Source organism: Ictalurus furcatus, chromosome 16 (genome assembly GCF_023375685.1).
Source record: "Ictalurus furcatus strain D&B chromosome 16, Billie_1.0, whole genome shotgun sequence".
Taxonomy (NCBI): Eukaryota; Metazoa; Chordata; class Actinopteri; order Siluriformes; family Ictaluridae; genus Ictalurus; species Ictalurus furcatus.
In genome coordinates, this window is record NC_071270.1 from 5,411,231 (window position 1) to 5,434,000 (window position 22,770).

General features: G+C 42.7%; 3 protein-coding genes across 3 annotated transcripts; all 3 read left to right on the forward strand.

The window, feature by feature from the left end:
• Positions 1–2,803: 2,803 nt before the first annotated feature.
• Positions 2,804–8,597, forward strand: arr3a (arrestin 3a, retinal (X-arrestin)). Its single transcript, XM_053644943.1, has 15 exons — positions 2,804–2,938; positions 3,224–3,254; positions 3,481–3,541; positions 3,661–3,705; positions 3,831–4,024; positions 4,542–4,604; positions 4,701–4,777; positions 5,289–5,424; positions 5,544–5,628; positions 5,804–5,876; positions 7,121–7,258; positions 7,407–7,490; positions 7,611–7,634; positions 7,806–7,855; positions 8,155–8,597. The coding sequence occupies exons 1-15, from the start codon at positions 2,928–2,930 to the stop codon at positions 8,157–8,159; spliced, it is 1,077 nt and encodes a 358-aa protein (XP_053500918.1). The 5' UTR covers positions 2,804–2,927; the 3' UTR covers positions 8,160–8,597.
• Positions 8,598–10,369: 1,772 nt separating this feature from the next.
• On the forward strand, positions 10,370–15,419 carry LOC128620660 (solute carrier family 35 member F4). The gene is made up of 7 exons (XM_053645894.1): positions 10,370–10,445; positions 10,573–10,933; positions 13,299–13,518; positions 13,766–13,891; positions 14,406–14,598; positions 14,720–14,809; positions 15,246–15,419. Exons 1-7 carry the CDS (start codon positions 10,370–10,372, stop codon positions 15,410–15,412), a joined length of 1,233 nt encoding a protein of 410 aa, XP_053501869.1. The 3' UTR covers positions 15,413–15,419.
• Positions 15,420–17,506: 2,087 nt separating this feature from the next.
• Positions 17,507–20,070, forward strand: znrd2 (zinc ribbon domain containing 2). The gene is made up of 4 exons (XM_053645463.1): positions 17,507–17,604; positions 18,032–18,183; positions 19,029–19,113; positions 19,366–20,070. Exons 1-4 carry the CDS (start codon positions 17,574–17,576, stop codon positions 19,800–19,802), a joined length of 705 nt encoding a protein of 234 aa, XP_053501438.1. The 5' UTR covers positions 17,507–17,573; the 3' UTR covers positions 19,803–20,070.
• Positions 20,071–22,770: the final 2,700 nt, after the last annotated feature.

Genomic DNA, 22,770 nt, shown 5'->3' on the forward strand with positions numbered 1-22,770 from the left:
AAGAGTAAATATGTCCAGAAATAAACCTAATAATCTTTTATTTGTCTTTCTAGTGTCTGATGGAAATCACTTTGATTCTCTTCAGTGTTCAGTGATGAGGTTCATGTAAGTCTACCGTGTGTGTGTGTGTGTGTGCGTATATATATATGTATATACTAAGCTGAAGCTTAAGTGCATTAAGTTTAGGAGTTTCCCCATCTGTCAGTCCCCCCCACACACACACACACAAATCCCACACTGACGCCACACAGCGTTCTGAAACCGTCTCAGCCTCCAGACGGGAGAAAAACACATCCCATAATGCAGAGAGCTCAATCAGATATGACCTTTGACCCTGAGCCTAAATGATCTGACCCCAGATTGATGTTTGGCTGTGTGTTTAATAGCAGTGAGTTTACTACAGTGTTTTAGGGACGGAGTGTCTGATGGTGGAGTTAGAAATCTAAGTAGTGATGAATTCTAGGATGCCCCTCGCCCACTCCATGCCCCCCCCGCCCACCCCATGCCTTCCTACAACAGTCCATCACCTGAACACATGTCTTATCTCAATCCCAGGTTTTATTTTTACCTCATCGTGGCTGTAAATAGTGCATTAGTGATTAGTTGAAGGGATTAGTGGAAGGTGAGGGATGAGGGATCAGGATGCAGGTATAAATCACACACACTCACACCACAGCCACAACACTGAGACGAGGAGAAATCGACTGCAAGCACACATAAGGACACGAGGTAAGACAGGAAGAAGGATATCTGCAGGGACTTTATATCTCGTTAAATTTCATCACAGTTTACACGACTCTGAGGACTAGGAAGGAGATGTAGGCAGAGTTAGGGGTGTGGTTTATGTGTGTATATTTTTTATGACTGCCATGAAATTGGACAAAATCACACAACATTATCTTCACTCCAAAAATACCTGTGAGTTTCTCATGAGAGGGGGAGAGAGAGGGAGAGAGGGAGAGAGGGTGAGAGAGAGGGAGAGAGAGGGAGCGCGAGGGAGAGAGAGGGAGAGCGAGGGAGAGAGAGAGAGCGAGGGAGAGCAAGGGAGAGAGAGGTAGAGGGAGGGAGACAGAGAGGGAGAGCGAGGGAGAGAGAGAGAGAGGGAGGGAGAGCGAGGGAGAGAAAGGGAGAGAGGGAGATAGAGAGGGAGATAGTTGAAGAGAGAGGAAGAGCAAGGGAGAGCGAGGGAGAGAAAGGGAGAGAGAGAGAGAGAGGGAGAGAGTTGAAGAGAGAGAGGGAGAGAGAGAGGGAGAGAGTTGAAGAGAGAGGGAAAGAGAGAGGGAGAGCGAGGGAGAGCGTGAGAGAACAAGGGAGGGAGAGCGAGGGAGAGAAAGGGAGAGAGAGAGGGAGAGAGAGGGAGTGCGAGGGAGAGCGTGGGAGAACGAGGGAGAGAGGGAGAGAGAGGGAGAGCGAGGGAGAGCGAGGGAGAGAAAGGGAGATAGAGGGAGAGAGAGAGGGAGAGAGTTGAAGAGAGAGGGAAAGAGAGGGAGAGCGAGGGAGAGAGGGAGAGCGAGGGAGAGAGAGGGAGAGAGAGAGCTTCGGAGAGAGAGTGAGAGCAAGGGAGACAGAGGGAGAGTGAGGGAGACAGAGAGGGAGAGTGAGGGAGAGAGAGAGAGGGAGGGAGAGCGAGAGAGAGCGAGGGAGAGCAAGGGAGAGAGAGGCAGAGTGAGGGAGAGAGAGGGGGAGCGAGTTGAAGAGAGAGGGAAAGAGAGATGGAGAGAGTTGAAGAGAGACGGAGAGAGAGGGAGAGCAAGGGAGAGAGCGAGAGAGAGGGAGAGTGAGAGGGAGAGAGTTGAAGAGAGTGGGAGAGAGAGCGAGAGAGAACGAGAGAGAGGGAGAGTGAGGGAGAGAGAGAGTGAGAGAGAAAGAGAGAGAGAGAGGGAGAGAGAGAGAGCATTGTAAGTGATGCTCACTTTATCACGCAGTGATGCTCAATGAGGCACTTTGTGATTGGCCTGTAGATCTGCAGTATGAACACTAAATTAAAAAAATATTTAGATGATGAATAGCCACAGTGTGAGGTGTATTTGCTTTTACAATCCCAGATTAATTTGACTGATTTCCTGACCCGTTTTTATTTCCACATATTATCACACACACATTTACCTTGAAGTGTAAATATGACTCGACAGAAGCCAGTAAATATACTCATCCTGTGACATGAGAACAGTTGGACTTTAAATGTAAAAATTACGAGTGAAAAGCAGAAAAACACCAAAAAAGTTGTCATTAAAGTTCCTTTTTCTCAGTTTAACACGAATATAATGAATAAATGTAATCTGGCTTAGTTTAGAATGTAATGTCGTTTGGTGGAACTGCGGGATTTCAGTGTTTATTAATGTTTATAACGGTTATTTAGTGTGGAGTTATTAGTGAGAGAGAGAGAGAGACTGAACTGCTCTGTGTTTTACAGAAAACAAACCATTTACTGATAACCGTAGTGTTAGTTTTCTAATTACATCTCAGATAAAAACTCTAATTTCTCACTTCACTGAGTCGCGTCTGACATTTTGACTTTGACGTTTAAAATATAGCTTCAGTGTTTTAAATAAACTCTCCGACACGAGACAGAATTATTCATGATTTAAACAGTTAACAGCGGATTAATGAAGAATGAATATAAAAAGTGTAAGGCTTGTTTAGGAATAAACACAGTGTGCGTGTAAATTATATAAATAAAGTAAAGGTTAAATACAGAAATCCAACTCGCTGAATTTAAGAGGATTTTAATTCTTTAATCTGTAATCTAATTCTGTAAAGCTGTAATCTCATTATATCAGATTCACGCACACACACACACACACACACACTCATCTTCTCTACAGCAGTCTGCTCTGTGTCTCTGGTGTTAATGTGTAGATTTATGTACAGAATTGTAAATAACACTGAAAATATTTTACAGATAATTATTCTGTGAATCAGGAAACATGGTGGACAAGTGAGTACACGTTTACTGAAACAATACTCCAATATACTCTCTAATAAACAATACTCCAATATACTCTCTAATAAACAATACTCTGCATTCTGCATTTATAACTTATACAGTAAATAGACGCCTTAATATGAATAGTTTGTATGTAAATGTATTTAATTAATCATTTATTTAATCCATAAGAACAATATGTACCTAGCGGGATGAGCCTTTTTTGGTTTCCTTATCTATCTATCTATTTATCTATTTATGTAATTATTTGCTTGTTTGTTTGTTTGCTTGTTTCAGAGTTTACAAGAAGACCAGTGGTAACGGTCAGGTGAGTCATTCCTCTCTCTCTCTCTGATCCACATCATGAGATGTGACTTTATTCAAAACATAAATATTTCACTCTAATCATCATTTTAATTGAATTTGTTTTGAGCGAAAACACAAACTTTCTGCAAAATTACATAATTTACTGAGATTCATGTAATTACCATAAAATCAAAAACATAAAGATAATTATTTGTTGTGTGTGTGTGTGTGTGTTTGTGTGTGTTCAGCTCACTCTGTACCTGGGAAAGAGGGACTATATTGATGAGGTGGACAGCGTGGAGCCTGTTGGTGAGAAACAAATAAACCTGAAACTAAGTAAAGAGTTAAATAATGTTAAGTGTAACAGGTTTTACTGAGACTGTGCATGTGTGTGTGTGTGTGTGTGTGTGTGTGTGTGTTTCTCACAGAGGGTGTGGTGAAGATTGACCCCAAAGACCTGGGGGACCGGAAAGGTAATAAATACTTTGTATTATACTTTATTAACACAAAATAAGACATGTTATAAATATGTGTACGCGTACAAAAACAGTGAGTTTTATTTCATTCATTTATTTATTTACTTTGTGTGCGTGTACAGTGTGGGTTCAGCTGTGCTGTGCGTTTCGATATGGTAATGAGGACCTGGACGTGATCGGGCTGATTTTCAGGAAGGACATCTGGATTAATCACGTTCAGATTTATCCTGACGTTGGATACAAACCACAACTCACTGACATGCACAACATACTGCTGAAGAAAGCTGGAGAACAAGCATACGCCTTCACCTTCAGTGTATGACACACACACACACACACACACACACACACACACACACACTAAACAAGTCCTACCGTATCGACTACAGCGCCTTTAAAAGACGATAAGAGTTAAGACGGCATATTGTAGTGACGTCTTGCCGACTCTAATGGTTTCCATCCATCAGGTTCCTATAAATCTCCATTAAAGATTCTCTAGTTCCTGTTAAACACCACCAGAACCCAACAGGGATGGAATATTGTCTCGTGTTTACCTTCAAAATATAATTAGATCATCAGGGACCATCAGTAACCATTCATTCCACATTAAACTCCATTAGGGCCAGTAGAAATCTGGAAGGATGTATGATGATGATGATGATGATGATGATTCCAGCCAGGATGATAGTGCTTATTAAAGCAGAGTGAAGCATTCTCAGTCCTACACTCACTCAGTCCACACATTTGCAGGCACACATTTTCCCACTGGATTGTTGTTTTATCTTTCTAATGGAATTTTACTTCCTGTTTGTTTTTGTTTTTTTCCATTTCAGATCCCAACCAATCTTCCATGTTCCATTACACTGCAGCCCGGACCTGACGATCAGGGGAAGAAGGTGCTACACTCTCTCGCTAATTCATCCTGAATAAAAATGTCATATCTAAACAGATGCAGAGGTGAAGAACATGTCTCATGGGTTCCTCTTTTCCAGCCCTGCGGCGTGGACTTCGAGGTGAAAGCGTATCTAGCTAAACAGGCTGACGATCCGTCCGAGAAAATTGATAAAAAGTGAGTATGATGTCATAATATATGCTAATATCACTATATCCAATTTATTCATACTGTACAATATATTCAGTGTTTATGCTAATGCTCACTGTACCTATAATACACAACATGCTAACACTAATGGAATATGCGGTATGCTAATAGTTTATGCTAAATTATTGTAATTATTTGGTTACACGGTGTTACATGCTAATATGCTGATGTTCAGTTTACATTGTGTGTGAATACTGGTAGAATATTGTGTATGCTAATATCTCTGCTATACTTATTTTACTTGGTGCTATGCTAAGTTGTGTGCTAATATGAATATGCTAATACACATATACTATGCTAGTTTTTACTCAGACTGTGCTGTGTCATTGTTTATGTAGGAATATTTAATTTATGATTTCATTTTCCAGCGTATATATAATAAGATGATTTGCCAGTATTTAAAATAAAATCTGTGATGTGTGTGCACGCACGTGCATGTGTGTGTGTGTGTGTGTGTGTGTGTGTGTGTGTCTTTCAGGGACACATGCCGTCTGCTTATCCGTAAGTCTCAGTATGCTCCGTTGAACACAGGAACCGGACAGAGAGCAGAACTCTGTAAGAGCTTCATGCTGTCAGACAAATCGCTGCTGCTGGAGGCGTCTCTGGAGAAAGACGTACGCTTTCAGAGTCACAGTGTCGTAGTGTTGTAGTGTTGTAGTGTTGTGGTATCGTGTCGTAGTGTGTGAGATACAGTGAGAATTAACACATCATGTTTTATTGGTGTTGCTCACAGATTTATTACCACGGAGAAACCATTCCTGTTAATGTGAAGGTAAAGAACGACACCAACAAAGTGGTGAATAAAATCAAAATTACTGGTGAGTTTAATTCTGTCCACACACACACACACACACACACACACACACCTCAGTAAAGTAAAATAGAAGCAACATGGAAAGAACAACACAGAAATGACATGATACAGATGCTTTAATTTTTTTTATGAATCATTTAATGATATTTTTTAAAATAATAATAACTGGTGTTTTGCAGTTGAACAGACAACAGATGTGGTTCTTTACTCTGCTGATAAATACACCAAATCTGTACTGAATGAAGAGTTTTCGTGAGTATCTACGACTTCCACACATCAGTTCCACACACTGTGCTTTACTGTCTATTACAACCCACACCTTATACTAACCCCAACCCTCATACTAACCCCAGGTCTCAAACTAACCCCAACCCTCATACTAACCCCAACCCTCATACCAACCCCACCTCTCATACTAACCTCACCTCTCATACTAACCCCAACCCTCAAACTAATCCCACCTCTCATACTAACCCCACCTCTCATACTAACCCCAACCCTCATACCAACCCCAACCCTCATGCTAACCCAACCCTCATACTAATCCCACCTCTCATACTAACCTCAACCCTCATACTAACCCCAACCCTCATACTAATCCCACCTCTCATACTAACCTCAACCCTCATACTAACCCCACCTCTCATACTAACCCCAACCCTCATACTAACCCCAACCCTCATACTAATCCCACCTCTCATACTAACCCCAACTCTCATACTAACCCCAACCCTCATACTAACCCCAACTCTCATACTAACCCCAACCCTCATACCAACCCCAACCCTCATGCTAACCCAACCCTCATACTAACCCCACCTCTCATACTAACCCCAACCCTCATACTAACCCCAACCCTCATACTAATCCCACCTCTCATACTAACCCCAACTCTCATACTGACCCCAACCCTCATACTAACCCCAACTCTCATACTAACCCCAACCCTCATACTAACCCCACCTCTCATACTAACCCCAACCCTTATATTAACCCACCTCTCAAATGAACCCAGACCCTTATACTAACCCCAACTCTCAAACTAACCCCAACCCTCATACTAACCTACCTCTCATACTAACCCAGACCCTTATACTAACCCCAACTCTCAAACTAACCCCAACCCTCATACTAACCCACCTCTCATACTAACCCCAACCCTCATACTAATCCCACCTTTGAAACTAACCCCACCTCTCATACTAAAACCACCTCTCATACGAACCCCACCTCTCAAACTAACCCAACGTTTCATACTAACCCCAACCCTCATACTAAACCTATCTCTCAAACTAACCCCACCTCTCAAACTAAATATGGCATTTTACTAACCCCATCCGTAATTAGAACTCCGCCCCTTGTACTAAACACGGCCCTCAGCAGATGTGTTTCCTCTTTTTGTGGTTGTGCTTGCGTGTTGCGAGTGTAACTTGTCTAATGCACACTACAGAGTGTTTAGGGGAAGTGAACGAGGGCTGTTTGTTTGCTCCTCACAGGGAGACGGTGGATGTGAACTCAACATTTGAGAAAGTTTTACGCATCACACCGCTTCTGACTCAGAACAGAGAGAAACGAGGACTCGCTGTGGACGGAAAACTAAAATATGAGGACACTAACCTGGCGTCCACCACCATGTCAGTCTAACCCCCCCCCCCCCGACAAAAAACACACACACACGCACGCACACACCAACTGCCCTACACACACCTAAACTGCTGTTTGTTATTATTATTATGATTATGGTGATTAATGTTGTTTGTGTGTGTGTGTATGTGTGTGCAGTTTGAGGCCAGGGATGGAGAGAGAGGTTTTGGGAATCATGGTTTTTTATAAAGTCACGGTTCATCTGATGGTGTCTGGAGGAGGGTGAGACACTCGCTCTGAATAATCAATTAATAATAATCTCATAAATTCCCCATAAATAATGTTTATCGTGTGTGTGTGTGTGTGTGTGTGTGTGTGTGTGTGTGTGTGTATTTGTTTCAGCCTGTTGGGAGGTCTGACTGGCAGGTAAACTTTATCATCTTAATATTAAACAACAAAATTCTCAAATAATTAAAAAAATCCATCCTGAACTGCCTGTTTTAATTATGTTTCTATTATCATCTCTCTCTCTCTCTCTCTCTCTCTCTCTCTCTCTTTGTCCTTCTCTCTATCTATTTCTGTCCTTTTCTCTCTCAGTGATGTGTCAGTGGAGTTGCCTCTGACTCTGATGCACCCCAAACCAACAGGTACACAACTCTGTTTTTATTTCATTTGTATTTTATTCAGCTGTGTGGAGAGAAACAGAGAGAAACAGAGAGAATAACAGAGAGAATAACAGGGAGAGAAACAGAGAGAGAAACGGCGAGAGAAACAGAGGGAAACAGAGAGAATAACAGAGAGAGAAACAAAGAGAGAAATGGAGAGAGGAACGGAGAGAATAACGGAGAGCATAACAGAGAGAAACAGAGAAAGTCGGCAATATCTCAGCTCGTATCCAGCAGGTTGTGAGATCAAATCCCTGAACTCTTTCTCTGTGTCTCTGCAGCATGAGTGCTCAGGACTGATGACAGATCTCTCGTGTAGTTTCCTCAAACAGCAACATGGAGAAAACGTGAAGCTCTGTCACCTGGGCAGTACCAAAGTAACGAAGCACTGAATTACCACATGACCGGAGTATGAAGACATGAAGCAGTGTCTCAGTTCTGTAGCTTAGTGTTTAACAGAAACGTGGAGGTTTTAGTACCAGGTTCCTTCAGTCACTCATAATCATCATCTATAACACACCATCAGTACTCACTCAGTACAAACACACACACACACACACACACACACACACACACAGTCTGAAGAGTGCAACATTCTCCTGTAACTCATCTAAATGTGCTTTTTGAAAGTGAAATGTGACTGTAATTGTAGTAAAAATCTTTGTGTGAGTTAATAAATAAAAACGATGACTGAAACACCACAGTATCAAATAAAAACATATAAAACCCCAAACACACGTGTTCTCGCTTGTTATACTGGTTTGTATCCTCCGTGAGTGCAGGAAGAACCTCAATACTACTGAGTGAAGATCATGTCTCCATTTCACTCACCGTCCTGAAGAATCTAATCTGAGAGTTAATCAGTTAACCCTGAAGCACTTTAGTATTGGAGCGAGTTCTGATCCGCGGCACAGTGGCATGTGTGATTGGACAACGAGCGTGTGTTTAAAGTGGTGGCGTTTAAAGGCGAATGTTTCTGTTTAAAGGTGGTCTCGACACTATTGAAAAACCCAGTTTCGGATTCTATTTAAGAAACATCTGGCAACCTCGGCGGTGTGAACTGCACATACTGTAGGTGATCTTTATCATCTAAAGGGGAGCTCAGAAAATCCACTGGGTTAAATCTCCGACTCTGAATGTGACACCGTGTGTCTAATCTGTTACCTGAGAAAGTGTGTATACTGGACCTTTACAGCTGTATCTCCAAAAGCTCATTAAAGCGGTACCAGTGGTTCTGAAGGTCCAGTTTCCAGGTTAAAGATAATAAAGGTAGAAAAGATGTGCACTTGAGGTAGGAACTAGTTGATTAAAGTTAGCCCAGAGCAGTGAGCTCTACATGGACATGCTGTTGGTTTTGTTGCCTGCTCTGTTCCACGCCTCCGTCTGTCCCCTTGCTAGTTATTCCTTAATGTAAGAAACCTGATTCCTGTCTCGTTCTCGTTAACCACATGTGTTTAATCCGTTCACTTTCACATCTTCATTACCAGCTTTTGATGTCATTTCTGATTTCAGTTCCAGGTCTTTCTGGTTTCCTTTACCTTCTCTCTGGAGTTTTCCCATGTAGATCTGTTTTCTCGTGTTTTGGATCGTGGACTGTTTACCTGGTTTGTGGCAATGAATCTTCAATATTATAAAATTGTGAAGCTGTAATGATAAACCATCTGGATTTATATATAACGCTTAACGCTTTTTTAACCTTAGCAGTTATACAAAGCACTTTACACTGGTTCTCATTCACCCATTCACACACACTCACACACCAATGTTAGTAGAGCTACTAAGGTGCTAGCTTGCCATCGGGAGCCAGTTGGGTTCAGTGTATTGCCCAAGGACATTTCGGCATGTGGAGTCAAGTGGGCCGGGAAGCGACCCACTTGGACAAACCCGCACTACACCCTGAGCCCCAGCTGCCCCATGATGTAATGATGTTTTTGTTAAACACTGATGGATGAACAGTGTCATACAGGCCTCCTTATTTACTTCTGGGTTTTTCCACAGTTTATGTATCCAATGCTGCTTTAGCTCCGCCCCCAACCACACCTTCTGATTATACCACACCTACCTGTTCCTTCTAATGAGCTCTATTGTGTATTTTGTGAACCTGCACATCTTGGTTAAAGGTTCTCATTCTTCAGGTTCCTCTCCATGTTCTTTGAGGTCTGGTGTATTTCAGTATTTCCTGATGTTGGACCCAGATTCTTGTGTAGTTTATGATCTCCGTCTGTGTTTACGGGTGAGCCGTGATGGCGTGAGTGAATGCGTGAGTGAGTGTGTGAGTGAGTGAGCGAGCGAGTGAGCGTGCGTGTGTGTGCGTGCGTGAGTGAGTGCGTGAACTCTTGTTGTCCCCCGTGTGTTTCAGCAGAAGTTTAATTGGGGATGAGTGAGCGGATCAGGTCACTTTAAGCTGACTGCAGCACACGGGCCTCGTTTCATTTACAGCAGACTCACCTCAGTATCTCTGAGAGGTTTGAAGAGAAAACACACACACACGGAGTCATGAATAAACTGTCAGCGAAGGTCTCTCCATGCTCCACACTTCCACCTGCCACACCGCACACAGCCTCCACCTCAGGTACGACACGCCTGTGTTTTAATTCACTCTTAGAAAAAAAAGAGAAATGAGACTGAACTGGGTTTAACTACTCTTGTGAGTGATGTGGCTCACTCAGGGCAGTGTTCTGGGCAAACTCTCCTGATTTAAAATGAAAGTGTTTATTTCTGTGTGTGTGTATGTGTGTGTGTGTGTGTGTGTGTGCGTACAGAGGCTGACGTGAGGAGTGAGGAGAGTGTGTCAGTGCAGGAGTCGGGGCCGAGCGAGCATCCGTGTCGGTGTCCGGTCTGGGCGATGATGCGGTTAGCGGCAGGCGTGGTGCTGGGGGTCGGCATGGCGACAACATGGGTGGGGGCGGCTCACAGCGCTAAACAAACTCTCACACACTTCAACGCTCCTTTCTTCATCTTTTGGTTCTGCAGCATTTGGAACCTGCTGATGTTCCCTCTGTATTACATCGGATATTTACTGACCGAGAAACACAGAGAGACACCGACAGCTCAGTTCAGGTCAGTTTCACAGCAGAGTACTTAAAAAGGGGTGAGTTATCAGTGGGATGAGCTATCAGTGGGATGAGTTATCAGTGGGATGAGTTATCAATGGCATGAGTTATCAGTGGGATGAGTTATCAATGGGATGAGTTATCAGTGGGGATGAGTTATCAATGGGGATGAGTTAACAGTGGGATGAGTTATCAATGGGATGAGCCATCAGTGGGTTGAGTTATCATTAGGATGAGTTATCAGTGGGATGAGTTATCAGTGGGGATGAGTTATCAATGGGGATGAGTTAACAGTGGGATGAGTTATCAATGGGATGAGCCATCAGTGGGTTGAGTTATCATTGGGATGAGTTATCAGTGGGATGAGTTATCAGTGGGATGATTATGAAGTGAGTGTAATTACACTATAATACTGCGTTAATGTTCATGTTATAGTGCCTGTGTGCGTGTGTGTGGGTATGTATCAGTGTAAATGGCGCACTTATGGCGCACTTATGGCACACTTAGTGTGCATGTGTGTGTGTGTGTGTGTGCATGTGTGTGTGTGTGCGCGTGTGTGTGTGTATCAGTATGTGCATGTGTGTGTGTGTGTGTATCAGTGTGTGCATGTGTGTGTGTGTCAGTGTGTGCATGTGTGTGTGTATAAGTGTGTGCATGTGTACGTGTGTGTGTGTGTATCAGTGTGTGGGTGTGTGTGTGTGTGGATCAGTGTGTACATGTGTGTGTGTATCAGTGTGTGTGTGTGTGTGTGTATCAGTGTGTGGATGTGTGTGTGTGTGTGTGTGTGTGTGCATGTGAGTGTGTGTGTGTGTGTGTGTGTGTATCAGTGTGTGCATGTGTGTGTGTGAATAAGTGTGTGCATGTGTACGTGTGTGTGTGTGTGTATCAGTGTGTGTGTGTGCGTGTGTGTGCGTGTGGGTGTGTTATATTCGATAAGTGTATGTTGATTAATTGAATTAATTGAATAATGTTTGAATTGAATAATTCAAACATTAATAAACTCATGTTGAATATTTGTGATGAATATTACAGCTGGAGTTTATAAAGCTGCATTTAAATTAAAGTGAAAAACAAAGCGGCTCATTTCATTTGATTGTAATTTAATTTAAATGTCTCTAAAGCTGATTAGTGTTAATCTGATTAAAAAGCTAATTCTTTCAGATTAATGTAGAGCTAAATAAACACCCACGCCTCGCCAAGTAAACGCCTCATCACGTAAACGCCTCGCCAAGTAAACACCTCGTCACGTAAATGCCTCGCCAAGTAAACGCCTCGCCACGTAAACGCCTCGTCACTTAAACGCCTCGTAACGTAAACACCTCATAACGTAAACGCCTCATCATGTAAACGCCTTGTCATGTAAACGCCTCGTCATGTAAACGCTTTGTCACGTAAAAGCCTCATCACATAAACGCCTCGCCACATAAACGCCTCGTCACGTAAACGCTTTGTCACATAAACGCCTCGTCACGTAAATGCTTTGTCACGTAAAAGCCTCATCACATAAACGCCTCACCACATAAACGCCTCGTCACGTAAACGCCTCGTCACGTAAACGCTTTGTCACGTAAAAGCCTCATCACATAAACGCCTCGCCACATAAACACCTCATCATGTAAACGCCTCGTCAAGTAAACGCTTTGTCACATAAACGCCTCGTCACGTAAACACCTCGCCACATAAACGCCTCGTCACGTAAACGCCTCGCCACATAAACGCCTTGTCACATAAACGCCTCACCACATAAACGCCTCGTCACGTAAACGCCTCATCACGTAAACGCCTTGTCACATAAACGCTTTGTCACATAAAAGCCTCATCACGTAAACACTTCGCCACGTAAACGCCTCGCCAAGTAAACACCTCATCGGGTAAACGCGTCACCACGTAAACGCCTCGTCACTTAAACACCTCGTCACGTAAACGCCTCACCACGTAAACGCCTCGTCACTTAAACACCTCGTCACGTAAACGCCTCATCACATAAACGCCTTGCCACATAAACGCCTCGTCACGTAAACGCCTCATTGCGTAAACACCTCACCACGTAAACGCTTCGTCATGTAAACGCCTTGCCACGTAAACGCCTCATCACATAAATGCCTCGCCACGTAAACACTTCGTCACGCAAATGCCTCCAGAACATTCAAAACTGAACACTTTGAAGAATTGAGCTGCTTTGTGACGATGTCCATTGTTAAAAGCGCTATACAAATCGAACTGAATTGAAATGAACACATTCTTAAACACGTCATCAGCAGCTTCACATCAAAATAAAGTCTAAATTAATAATAACATGGATAACAGCATGCTAACAACAACAACAACATGCTAATGTAAATGTGTGTGTGTGTGTGTATATGTGTGTGTAGGAAGTGTTTGCAGTTCCTGGGTGATGGGGATGTGACAGTGAGGGTGTTGTTGAGGTTCTCTGCTCCGTTCTCCATGTTCTGGAGTGTGTCGGGGTTCCTGTACCTGCGCGCTCTCAGCAGGACGTCAGTGACAGACTGCAGCGCTGTGATGTGCTGTAACTCCGCCTTCACCTTCCTGCTCACCTGGATCTGCCTTAAGGAGCGCTTCCTGGGAGTCAGGGTCTCAGAACACACACACACACACAAGCAAGCACACATACATGCACACACGCACACAAACACACACCTGCACACACGCACGCACACACACACGCACACACACGCACACAAACTTCAGATTCAGTACAGCAAAATTCACCTTCTCTCTCTCTCTCTCTCTCTCTCTCTCTCTCTCTCTATATATATATATATATATATATATATCATATATCTGTCTGTCTCTCTGTCTCTCTCTCTCACTCTCTCAGGTGGTAGCGGTGATTCTCTCTATAACAGGAATTGTGATGTTAGCGTACTCTGATGGCTTCTACAGCGACTCTATCACCGGCGTGGCTCTGGGGGTCGGATCAGCCTCATGCTCTGCACTGTTTAACGTGTGTGTGTTTGTGTGTTTGTGTGTGTGTGTGTGTGTGTGTGTGTTATATATATTACAGTTTTTCTCACCTACTAAGACACATTTCGTGAAATCTTCACCCATTTTCTCACAACTTTAAACACAAAACCAAATCTTCAAATCTGCATTCACGAAACCCCTGACTCAAACAATCGCCTCAGAACCATTTCCCCTGTGTACAGGATATCAGCAGTACTAAACATTCAGTAGCCACTGCATCACAAAATGGAGAACACAGCATCCAGGGCATGTAGCTCTATAAATAAATGTTTATTGTATATATCACAGTGCGGAATGTGTTTTAATGAGTGAGAATGTGTTTGGGGTTTTGTAAAAAGAGTGATTGATTCGACAAATGGGTTTAGGTCACTGAGTATTTGGTTCAGAGACTGGGGTTTAGTGTTTTAGCAATTGAGAAAGATATTACAGTTTATCTCTATGACGTGACACTGCTTGGTATTTGTGTTTGTTCATGGCTGTGTTTCATTGCTCAGGTGTTGTACAGGAAGCGTGTAGGGACACTTGATCCCGGTCCAGCAAGCGTTTTGTTGTGCTGTGTGGGTATTTGTGTGTTTGTGTTGCACTCGTGGGTGTGTGTGCTGCTGTACATCACGCACGTGGAGTTCTGGCCTCCATCTCAGCCTGTGCCCTGGAACACACTCTGCACCACGGCCTCACTGCTGCTCGGTACACACTCCTACACACCTAGTGCACTACACTGAGCACTGTTTCAGTAGTGATGTCACAGACATACTCTAACCCTGTCTCTGTGTGTGTGTGTGTGTGTGTGTGTGTGTGTGTTTTGTAGTGTTTAATGTGCTAGTGTACATGGGAGGAGTGTGCACTTATCCTGCGCTCATCTCACTCGGGGTCCTGCTCACCGTTCCAGCCAGCGCAGGTTCAGACTCACTGCAGTCACATGACCACCTTCAGTCATTATTACCTGTACAATCTCACACACTTCAGCAGTTACGTGTTAGTCTATAAGATAATACTAATATCATGTGTGTGATGTTTGTCCTACACTATGCTAAAGGCTAATACACATTAAACTCAGGGCTGTGTTCAGAGTCTGCAACTTAAATCCAAACGTCACATCAAACTGTCGGACAGGGACTTAACACTGCTCCTCACGCCAGCCGAGATCACGCAGGAAACATGCGCTTAAGTTCAAGATCAGAACCGAGCGTAACTGAGACACGCCCCTTTTTAGATAAACTCCGCCCATACGAGTTTAACCTTAACTCTCATTTCTCATGTCTGAAGTCTGAATTCTGATGTGTGTAATTTCAGTATTAAATCCTCTGCGTGTGTGTGTGTGTGTGTGTAAACAGCGGTAGATGTGTGGGTGTTGGAGGCTCCGCCCCTCAGTGACATGCGCTCGGGGGCGTTGGGTTTGATCTCGGCTGCGTTTGTGCTGCTGCTGTTCCCAGAGGATTGGGACGAGAAAACTGTGCAGTGGATCAGTTCAGTGTGGAGTCAAAAAACCCTCAACACTTAACACCTGATAATCACCTGGTCCTGTCCTCCTCCTCTACAGTACACTGATTAACACTTCCCCCTTAGTACATTCACATGGACAGCAGTAATAGAATTATTGATCTTATTCTGAATAAGACAATATTGTGATTAAGGTGTTTACATGAGTCGCTTTTAGAATATTCCTTTCATGTACCCGTTTTACATGTTATAGAACATAGAGCGATTAACGGCACACATCATTACTTCACCGCGCCATGCCGTCCGACGTTCCCTCCAGAATTTCACGTATCGACATACAGTTGGTCTTCGTTATGGTGCCGTATACAGTTTTGGGTGTTTTTATTTAAAATTTGTACGTAAGCTTCAAGTGTGGTTAATTATTTGTCAAGGTATACATGCAGATAGACGACTGCTTGAAGCCCAGGGCTGCATCCCAAACCGCATACTTACCTACTGTATAGTAGCCGAGATACATGTATTTCGCCTTCTATATAGCAGGTAAGTACACGGTTTCGGACGCAGCCGTGCTCTCTTGTTTGTCGTCAAACGGTGGAGCACTGCTGTGTGTGATCGTGTCCTGTCGCAAAATGCGGTGAAAACTCCCACACGACGTTAATAATGTGATTAAGGTGTTTACATGTCTGTAATACACGTCGATAATGCAACTAAAAAAGGAATACTCCACATGTCTTAATTTGATTTGTGTTTACTTCGCATATGACTTTAATCGGATTAAGGTAATAAAAAATTGCTGTTTACATGGTAGTTTCTTAATCAGAGTCTCGTCTTAATCGGGTTCATATCGGATTATTGTTGTCCATGTAAACGCACTGACCGATTAACACTTCCCCTTAACACTGCTTAACACTTCCCCTTAACACTGCTTAACACTTCCCCTTAACACTGATTAACACTTCCCCTTAACACTGATTAACACCAATTAACACTTCCCCCTTAACACAGATTAACACTGATTAACACTTCCCCCTAAACACTGATTAACACTTCCCCTTAACACTGATTAACACTTCCCCCTTAACACTGATTAACACTGTTTAACACGTCACCATTAACACTGATTTACACTTCCCCCTTAACACTTTATAGCTTCCTATTCATCATCACTAAACTGGGTCTAATATATAGTTACTGTTTTAAAATGTTATTTGTGTTACATCTGTATTTATAATGATTAATCCTGCATTAGTGTGAGAATAAATATTGTTCTATGGCCACTGAATCACAGAACTTTTTATCATTTTATTTTAACATTGATTTTATTTAATTTACAGTCTGACTGAATTACAGGCTAAATAAATCAAATGTGTTACAAATGATGTGTATTTGTTCATAATGAAATCTTTAAAGTTTACTGTGGAATCATCCAGTGTGTGTTTTTATATTGTGCACAGTACACAAATCCAGCTGTTTGACAGCTCACTCACACACACACACACACACACCTTTAAATGTATTAATAACAAAATGTATTAATAAATCGCTGCATAACAGAGATCAAAAATTGTGTATGTTAAATGATTTCTATGTAATTATTCAGGTATTTATAAATTATTTACTTGATTTTATACCATTTTAACACTTCCTCTTATCCCCTTGTTGAGTGCTTGAATCTGATTGATCAGTGTGTGTGTAAGTGAGAGAGAGAGAGAGAACGACTGTTTATAGCTGCTTTAACATCTAACTAGAAACTGTTAAAATGTGTGACGTGTTGTTCATTAATAAAATTAAACATTGTAATTCTTGGAAAATTGCTGTGTTATAAGTGGAATAACACACTGCAGACCGTGCTTTTATACAGAAATAATCCACTTCAGGGGTATCAGTATTCCACTTGCATGTCACACCGCGTCACCGCACCTGGAGTGCATTATTATTATTATTATTATTATTATTATTGTATAACAGCGCAGTGTATCGTATCTTATTCCTTACTTACAGCATGGGTTATGCGCTGCTCTACGGGTGTACATTATATTATATTGTATATTTTATTTTTATAAGCAGTATATTAAGATATTTATGTGCAGGAGTGATGAATGAGTGGTGTTTGGTGAGCAGGCCGCTGGGGGCGCTCTGTCCGCAGTCTTTGCATGAATCTCCCTGTAGTAGAAGAAGAAGAAGGCGGAAGTGGACGAGATTCAGTCGCGCTGTTGGTGTGTATGTTAAACAGCAGCATGGCGCTGAACGCAGGTACAATCTGAAATAAATTCTCACATTTTAAATCTTTAGCATGTTTATTCATCATTAATGCGCTTTTTAACTTTATCACAAGCTTCATGTGAGTTGAGAATCAGCGCGTGATCAGGCTAATAAATAGCTGCTTCCCCGCAGTTCAAGGCGAATTCTCATTAATAATAAAGAGATGTTTAATGTGTTAGAATGAAAGGTTTCTCCTTTGGAGTTAAACATTCACCTGATAATGATTTAATGCTGAATAATATCGCGTTAGTGCTGTAGAATTGGCTTAGTGTAATTAAAATAATAAAGCTAGTGCTACAGAATTAGAGTTTAGCCTGCTCTTACGTCACTGTTCTTTAGTTGAATGATCAGGTTTGTTATTATGAGTGATTATGAATCGTTTGTTTGTGTGTGTGTGTGTGTGTGTGTGTGTTTTCAGATGAGGAGGATTTTGAGTGGGAGCCCCCGAGCGAGGCGGAGATGAAGGTGATTCAGGCTCGAAGGGAGCGTCAGGATAAAATCAGTAAACTGATGGGAGATTATTTACTGAAGGGCTACAGGATGCTGAGTGACTGCTGCGACATCTGCGGGGTGTGTAACCACGTCACACACATCACTGTTCTCGGTTTACTGCTCGGTCTGTGGTGGTGAGGCTGTAGGTTCGTCTCCCTGTGTTTACTCTGCATGACAGGCTGAGGAACTTCACAATCTCAGAATAAAGACACTCCTCCTAGTATATGAGGAAACCGTGGTGGTTGGGCGCTTTATCAGGACCAGAGCAGAGGGCAGAACCAGGACCTACTGGAGAGATTATACACTATACAGCCAAAAGTATGTGCACCGCTTGACCACCACACCCATATGAGGTTATTCCACAAAGTCTGAAGCCTAGAAGTCTAGAACGTCTCTGTATGCTGTAGCGTTAAATACAATTTCCCTTCAGTGGCACTCAGAGGCCCAAAAAGTGCAAGCTCCATGAAGACATGGTGTGTTCAGGTTGGAAGAAGGTGGAAGAACTCGAGTGTCCTGCACAGAGCCCTGACCTCAACCCCACTGACTCATCACCTTCGAGATGAACTCGAAGTGGAGTCTCCTCACCCAACATTAGCGTCTGACCTCAACCTCACTAACGCTCTTGAAGCTGAACGAACACAAATCCCCACAGACACGCCCCAGAATCCAGTGGAAAGCTTTCTCAGACAAGAGAGTAGAGCAAATTATAACAGTAAACAATGGGGAAATAAATATTAAATGTTCAACGCGCACATATGGGTGTGATGGTCTTGGGTGCACATACTTTTGGCTGTATTGTGTATGTCACAGTCGAATTGAAGGACACACTCCAGGAACAGCACACACATGATAAATGAATGTTAAACACCCAGTAATGAAGGTGTGTGTGTGTGTGTGTGTGTGTGTGTGTGTGTGTTCCATAGACGATTCTGCTGCAGGATAAACAAAAGAAGAATTACTGTGTGGCCTGTCAGGAGCTCGACTCGGACATCGATAAAGACAACCCCGGTGTGTGAAGTGATGTTTTTTTTTTGTCTCATCTCAATCCTGTTATAAAGAAGCCCTTGGCGACTTTCCCTCCTCTTCACTCAGAAGTGTGTAACATCATGGTGTGATCATGTTCTGAGCAAGAGGAGGAGGTGATGATTAGATGATGAGGAGCAAGTATTCGATTAGGAACACACTCTCACCCTTTACACTGACACAAGGAATTGATCTGTTACATAAACTCCAATAACTGTGTGTGTGTGTGTGTGTCAGCTCTGAACGCTCAGGCAGCTCTGTCTCAGGTACGAGAGCGACAACTCGCCAGTCTTCACCCACTCGAGGCTGATGAAACCACAGCCACCGTGCCAGAAGTCCCACCCAGTAGCAGACCAGAGCACTGCGATGGAGCGGTGTCCGGCCTCAGAGCCCCTCCTCCCCCTCTTCCTCCTCCGCAACCCCGCCCCCTTCCTGCTGCGACCTCCCCCCCGCTGCAGAACCCGAGCAGTGTCTCCGGCTCTGTTGCTCTTACTCCTCGTCCTCCTCCTCATCGCCAGGACGCCGTGGACGCGCAGGACGTGGTGCTGCAGAAGCTGCGCTGGGCCACGCAGGAGCTGCAGACGGCCGTTTCACTCGAGTCCTGCGTGCAGCTGTGCGGTCTGATCCGCGCCTGCGCAGAGACACTGCAGAGCCTCAAACACCTGCAGGACTGAAACTGTGTGCATACACACAAACACACACACACACACGCACAATTTAATCTGAGTTACTCTGTTCACACTGGCAGGACATCACTGATCTCACTCCAGGGTCATGTTCTGGGGGTGTGGCCTAGTTAATTATTAGAAGCTACAGTGTGGTGTGTAACATAAACACATCTTCACACATGTAGTTGTTCATCGTAATAAAACTCAGGAGGTGAAGCTGCAGAGTTCAACTGATTTTCTGCTGAATGAGAAATAAACACCGGAGCTGAAGTTACCATTTTCTGTTCACTTTACTTCCTCACTCACACACACACTCTAATTTTACTTTTAATTTGGTTCTGAAACATCTACATGAGTGTGTTTCAGACCTTCACCAATATGTATGTATGCGTGTGTGTGTGTGTGTGTGTGTATGTGTGTCTCCTCACACACCATTAATGGCATTTGATCCTGAAAAGCAGGTCACACATACACACAGAGTCCCAGACCTGAGATGACACTCAGACTTGAGAAACAGATTTATGGTCATTTCAGTCACGTGGTCTGAGTGAGCTCTGAAAGATGCTTTCACATCGAACCCGAAACGATTGATCACCTTCAGTTAATTCACACCTGCACGATAGGTGGCGCTCACCGAGAATGCATTTTACACCTGCACACTAGGTGGCGCAACCATCTGCTCGACCTATCGTCTTTCACCACCGAGAAGAATAATCATGAAAACATTAGCGCAGAGAGCCACAACACACTGTTAAGAAGCACAGAAACTTAACTTTTCTTATTTAATGTGGGTTCTACCCGGAAAGGGATGCAGAAAGTGTTTTGTGTTCTTTGAACAGAACCATCGAGCTGTTTTAGTCTGAATGAAATAATGTGACGTGTAATGTAGTAACATAGCAGTGGGACAAAACCCGAGTTTAATGCCCAAGACCTTTATAAGTATGCTTCACTTTTTACGCGTACGTTATTAACAGTATACAGTACGCGCACCGCCAATTTTTTTTTTTATTTTGTACACGCAGGTCGCACATGCGCATTAAATTCTTTTGCACCTTTTAGTTGTCCCATAAGGTGGCAGCAGTGACTCAGGGCCGTTGATTCTCAACGTAGTTTAAGAACAAACAGAAGAGACAGAAACGAGTCCAAGTTATAAAGTACCCATATTTGTATAATTGTATCCTTAAAGAGTATAAGGATTTGTATATGGGTGTTAATCGTGGCGAGAGATTGCCCAAGCATTGTTCTCCGTGTTGTTTTGATTCTTCTTCGTTGTCATCCTTCAAACCAAAATACCTGCTTTACTGATCTGTACTGACTCTTGTAGGCCAGGAGGTGTAGTGCAAGTTGTCGTAATGCGCATGCGTTGACCGCTCGCGTACATGTCAAATGGAGTATACTCTGAAAGGCTATGTGTACGAGTAAATAAACGAAGTATACCAAAGGCTTTAGGGCCTGTTCACACCGGGACGATATTCTCCGTGTTGTTTTGTGCTCACACCCAGGTGTTATTCGCAGGCGACGCGCTGAATTAAAGTGTAAATTCACTCCCTGACAGTTGATGGCGCTTATTGAAAAGCAGTAATACTCCGGTAGACAAGGTGGCGCTGCACAGCTTTCCGTTTCTGACACCCGCTCATCACTGAGAAGAAGAAGAGAGACGGTATTTACATCTTTAAGCCGTTCACACACTTTTGTGAACTCGCTAAAGGACTTTCACACTTTTGGGAAATGTAAGATATTTAGTGATTTACACTACAACAAATACTTGTTCAAAGCTAAATCATTAAAGTTCTGATTTTAAACACTATATATTCTTTTTAAATAAGTAATGATTTGAATTTTATTCAAGTCAAAGCAATAGCATTCTCATACTTATGGGAAGACCCAGATTATTGTTATTATTATTTTAACCAATTTTATTTATTTATTTATTTATTTATTTGTGGGGGAAGTATTGTTGTGTAGTATTGTTGTGCCCATATGTAACAATATTTGAATAAGAGTTTAAGAATATTATATGCATATATATATATATATATATATATATATATATATACCAGAATAAATTAATCTAATGGACTATCAATCATTATCATTTACAGGGAAGAGACAAAGAAACAAACAATGCTATTTAATGTAGAAAACAACACTCAAACAATCAAATGGGTCATTTAGAATATATGCTTACATTTCAATGTCGTCAAAAAATAACCACAACATAATAAATACACTTATATGGGATTTAGTTTGTAATTCTGAATCTGGTAAAAAGAACAGCTTAGTTATGTATGCAGGCATAAGCATTTATTAGCAGTGAGCGTTTTATTTCAGGTCACTTATACACTCTCACTGAAATGGTGGCTTCTTCTTCGTCTGTAAGACAGTTTTGTACTTGAGCGCCATCAAGCCGTACTTTAATGTAACTTCAGCGGCTTCGGCCACGTGAAGAAAAGCGCAAATCTCATTGGTCGGACAGTTTTTGAAGAAAAAAAATAAGCCCTCGACGTCATTTCTTTTACGCTTTGACGCCGTGTGTGTGTAAACTCTCTCACTGACACACACTGCGGCGTTAAACAGACCGTTTAACGCGCTGCGAAAATCATCCCGGTGTAAACAGGGCTTTACACTGATTTAGGGACACACTGTAATGTAGACTTGAAGCAAGTACATTTCCTGCTGTGAGTTCTTTCTCCACCAGGTGGTGCTGCTGTCTTCATTACACACACACACACACACACACACACAATTTCACTTTCAGACTAAACTGTTACACAGCGCATTCTTAACATTTCATTCTGTTTATCCTCATTTTCTCTTCAGTCTGGAATTTTATTTTAATTTCATTCTGTTTACACTCACCGACGGCCTCGTGCGCGTAACACCACACACACACAAACATCCAGCAGATCTGAGTTCAAACTGAGTTTGAACACACACTGAGAGGAAATAATCTGTACCAGAAGTTTATAAATAT

Coding starts and splice junctions, on each gene's coding strand:
- znrd2 (XM_053645463.1), top strand. CDS start 17,574: ATGTTAAACAGCAGCATGGCGCTGAACGCAG. Junction 18,184..19,028: donor ACTGCTGCGACATCTGCGGG/GTGTGTAACCAC, acceptor TGTGTTCCATAG/ACGATTCTGCTGCAGGATAA. Junction 19,114..19,365: donor CATCGATAAAGACAACCCCG/GTGTGTGAAGTG, acceptor TGTGTGTGTCAG/CTCTGAACGCTCAGGCAGCT.
- arr3a (XM_053644943.1), top strand. Junction 4,605..4,700: donor CTGACGATCAGGGGAAGAAG/GTGCTACACTCT, acceptor CCTCTTTTCCAG/CCCTGCGGCGTGGACTTCGA. Junction 5,425..5,543: donor AGGCGTCTCTGGAGAAAGAC/GTACGCTTTCAG, acceptor TGTTGCTCACAG/ATTTATTACCACGGAGAAAC.
- LOC128620660 (XM_053645894.1), top strand. CDS start 10,370: ATGAATAAACTGTCAGCGAAGGTCTCTCCATGCTCCACACTTCCACCT. Junction 13,519..13,765: donor AGCGCTTCCTGGGAGTCAGG/GTCTCAGAACAC, acceptor TCACTCTCTCAG/GTGGTAGCGGTGATTCTCTC. Junction 14,599..14,719: donor CACGGCCTCACTGCTGCTCG/GTACACACTCCT, acceptor TGTGTTTTGTAG/TGTTTAATGTGCTAGTGTAC.